This window comes from Jaculus jaculus, chromosome X, assembly GCF_020740685.1.
Source record: "Jaculus jaculus isolate mJacJac1 chromosome X, mJacJac1.mat.Y.cur, whole genome shotgun sequence".
Lineage (NCBI taxonomy): Eukaryota > Metazoa > Chordata > Mammalia > Rodentia > Dipodidae > Jaculus > Jaculus jaculus.
In genome coordinates this window covers 151,160,812-151,164,585 of record NC_059125.1, presented here as the reverse complement: position 1 = coordinate 151,164,585, position 3,774 = coordinate 151,160,812, and the positions used below count along the sequence as shown (strand labels likewise).

At 53.3% G+C, this 3,774-nt stretch overlaps 1 protein-coding gene across 1 annotated transcript; it reads left to right on the top strand.

Annotated features, from left to right (window-relative positions):
• Positions 1 to 387: 387 nt before the first annotated feature.
• Pnma6e (PNMA family member 6E) lies at positions 388 to 3,303 on the top strand. Its single transcript, XM_045139975.1, has 2 exons — positions 388 to 901; positions 2,039 to 3,303. Exons 1-2 carry the CDS (start codon positions 388 to 390, stop codon positions 3,301 to 3,303), a joined length of 1,779 nt encoding a protein of 592 aa, XP_044995910.1.
• Positions 3,304 to 3,774: the final 471 nt, after the last annotated feature.

Sequence of the window (3,774 nt, the reverse complement as noted above, 5' to 3'; positions counted from 1 at the left end):
GAACCAAAAAAAATTTTTTAAAAATTTAAAAAGAAATGAAAATATTGATAGTCATACAGATATCAAAATGATCGTGAAACCTTGAGTTAGGTATACAAACATTTAAAAAACTTAGAAACTTGAAAATTCCTTGGGTGAGGATGGGTGGAAAGAGAGCAACTTGCTAAAACTGCCATCATAAAATAGAAAGTTGGACTAGTACTGTAACTTCTAAATTAATTTGCCAAACATTTCCTTAAAATCAGTGAAAACAGGAATGAAGAGAGGACTGGCCTCCATGTTGTATGGGTGGGGCCTGGATTACCTGGCACCAACATGCCTTTCTCTATTTTGCACTCACAGGCTGCAGAAAAGACATCAACTGTCAGCTTACACCTCAGTTCCATCATGCTTCCTTCTTCCAAGTCCTCTGCTGTGGCTCTGTCCATACTGCAGGACTGGTGCAGATGGATGGGTGTGAATGCCCAGCGCTCAGTGCTCATCCTGGGCATCCCTGACGACTGTGAGGAGGAAGAATTCCAGGAGGCCTTGCAGGCTGCCCTAAGGCCCCTGGGCAGGTACCGAGTGATCTGCAAGGTCTTCAGAAGGGAGCTTGGGGCGAAGGTCGCTCTGGTTGAATTCGCTGATAATGTAGACCAACGTTTGATTCCCCAAGAAATACAAAACAATAGGGGGCCCTGGACTGTGATGTTCTTGCCTCAGGTCCCTAATGTTGACTTACAAGATACACCAGATTCCCCTGAACAGCCCCAGGAGCAAGCTTCTGCAGCCGAGGAAGGAGGAGCTGCAGGGAAAGGAGGAGAGGAAGATAAGGAAGGAAGAGCAGCAGCCGAGGGAGAAACTTCAGGAGAGGAGGGAGCTGTAGGAGGGGAGGTCTTTTCAGGACAGGAGGGAGTCCTAGGCAAGGAGAAGAGAGCTGTAGGAGAGGAAGGACTCCTAGGAGAGGAGGAGGAAGTTATAGAAGAGGAGGAGGGACTCCTAGGAGAGGAGGAAGAGGAAGCTGTAAGAGAGGAGGAGGAATCTGTAGCCGAGGAGGAGGGAATCCTAGGAGAGGAGGAGGAATCTGTAGCAGAGGAGGAGGGACTCCTAGGAGAGGAGGAAGCTGTAGCAGAGGAGGAGGGAATCCTAGGAGAGGAGGAAGCTGTAGTAGAAGAGGAGGGACTCCTAGGAGAGGAGGAAGCTGTAGCAGAGGAGGAGGGAATCCTAGGAGAGGAGGAAGCTGTAGTAGAAGAGGAGGGATTCCTAGGAGAGGAGGAAGCTGTAGCAGAGGAGGAGGGAATCCTAGGAGAGGAGGAAGCTGTAGTAGAAGAGGAGGGAATCCTAGGAGAGGAGGAAGCTGTAGCAGAGGAGGAGGGAATCCTAGGAGAGGAGGAAGCTGTAGTAGAAGAGGAAGGGATCCTAGGAGAGGAGGAGGAAGCTGTAGCAGAGGATGACTTGCTAGGACAGGAGGAAGCTGCAGGAGAGGATGACTTTCTAGGAGAGGAAGGACTCCTAGGAGAGGAGGAGGAAGCTGTGGGAGAGGATGACTTTCTAGGAGAGGAGGAACTCATAGGAGAGGAGGTCATTATAGGAGTGGAAGGACTCATAGGAGAGGAGGTCCTTCTTGGACTGGAGGGACTCCTAGGAGAGGAGGTCTTAGTAGGAGTGGAGGAAATCCTAGGAGAGGAGGAGGGAGCTGAAGAAGAGGAGGAAGAAGTTGTAGAGGAGGAGGAGGAGGAGGAAGAGGAGGAGGAGGAAGAGGAGGAGGAGGAGGAGGAGGAAGAGGAGGAGGAGGAGGAAGAGGAGGAAGAAGAGGAGGAGGAGGAGGAGGAAGAGGAAGCAGCAGCAGCAGCAGCAGCGGCAGCCCCCGAAGAAGAAGAGGAAGGAGCTGTAGGAGAGGAGGCTGAAGCAGATGGGGCAAGATTGTCAGATGGGGAGGGAGCAGCAGGTGACATGGGAAATGCAGGTGTTTTAGGAGATGGGTGGGTAGGATATATAGGTCAGGTAGGAGGTACAGGTGAAGGAGGTGGCATAAATGTAGGTGACCATGGGCCTTCAGATGAAGAAAACTCCCTGGATGAAAGCGGATCGTCTGGATCTGCAAGTGATGACGACTCTGAGACTGATGCAGAATCTCTTCCTGATGACGAGTCTGGTGGTGAACCTGTGCTTGACCAAGGAACTGTGGCTATCAAAGGAGCAATAACTCTTCCAGGGGTTAAAGATGAAGTAGGAACGTTAGAGGAGAAGGGAGCCGCAGGTGACATGGGAGCTGCAGGTGTTATGGGAGCTGAGGGTCGGCCAGGACCTTCAGGTGAAGCAAGAGGTGCATGTGAGGAAGTTACCTTTGATGAGGCAGTAGGAGCAGGAGCTGGCGGCCAGCAGTGGTGCTACACTCTGCAGCCCATACTGGAAAACATGCCCTACCAGGAGCTGAGACCCTTTACGGGAATGGAGGATCCCAGCCCAGGGGGGCAGTTCTTTGAGAGCTGGATAGACCATGCAAACGACATGTTGTACCTGTGGCGCCACATATCTGAGGGGGAGCGGAGGAGGAGGCTGATGGAGAGCTTGGGTGGGCCTGCCCTAGATGTCCTGTGTGGGCTCCTAGAAGAGCATCCAGATACACCTGCACAGGATTGCCTGGCTACACTGGTGCAGGTGTTTGGAAACAACGTTACTGGGATGACTGCTCGGCTCAACTTCGTGACATGCTCCCAGCGCCCTCAGGAGAGCCTCTCTGCCTATGTGATGCGCCTAGAAGGCCTGTTGCAGATGGCTGTGGATAAAGGGGCCATCCAGCCTTCAATGATGGATCAGATGCGGGCCCAGCAGGTGCTTAGGAGGAGCCAGCCCAACCAGATGCTGGAGAACAACCTGAGGGAGATGAGTCTGGAGGGGAGGCCTCCTGACTTTGTGAGGCTGCTCAGGCTCATTCGGGAGACGGAAGCCTGGGCGGCGACGGTGGCTGAAAGGGAGCAGCTGCAGGTGGAGGAAGGGTTGGCTGCACGGCCTGCCATGGCCCAGGCTGCTCCTGTCTGTGGGGAGGCCGCGGCTGCTGCCGCCCCCAAGGCTGCTCCTGACCCCGATGGCGCCACAAAGGCTGGTCCTGGTGATGCCAAGCCCTCCTCTGCCACTGAGGAAGATGAAAATGCATCTGCCCCAGCAGGCTCAGGCCAGGTAGGGCCCACTGAGGGCCCAGGAGAGCCAGAGAGCTTTGCCCATGCAGGAGAGCAGGAGGTGGCAGGGCTCAAGGAGGAGGAGTCAGGGAATGAGGATGAGGCAGGGGAGGCAAGTCACCTCAAGTCCTCCCTGGAGAAATAGGTGCAGAAGGCCAAGAGACCCCTTCCCTTGGGCAGCAGAGCCCTGGAGGCAGGGGAAGTGAGGCCAGGGCCTGAGCTTTACCCCAAAGTTGGAGCTAGGCCTGGAGAACGGTTTTCCCAACTCCACCCACCACCCCTCCAAAGTTAACCATGATTTCAAAGTTAAACAAGATTCCAAAGTTAACCAAGTTTCTAAAGTTAACCAAGATGATATTTGCCACCAAATGGCTATCAAGTAAGCACCCACCTTTTGTTGTCCTGTTATTGTCCCTGTGCAAGCAAGGCCTTGAGGTGTGTTTCAACTTCGGGGCAGGCAAAAAGTAGCTCTAGTTACTACTCAGCCACTTCCATGTCTGGGGCTATGAGCTTCAATGCCAAGCAAAGCTCTGAATCGTGAGGTTTCTTCTGCTTTCTCAGCATAGACCGAAGCCAGTCGTCATCTGCTTGTTTTCCTATGGACAGACTTTTGCTC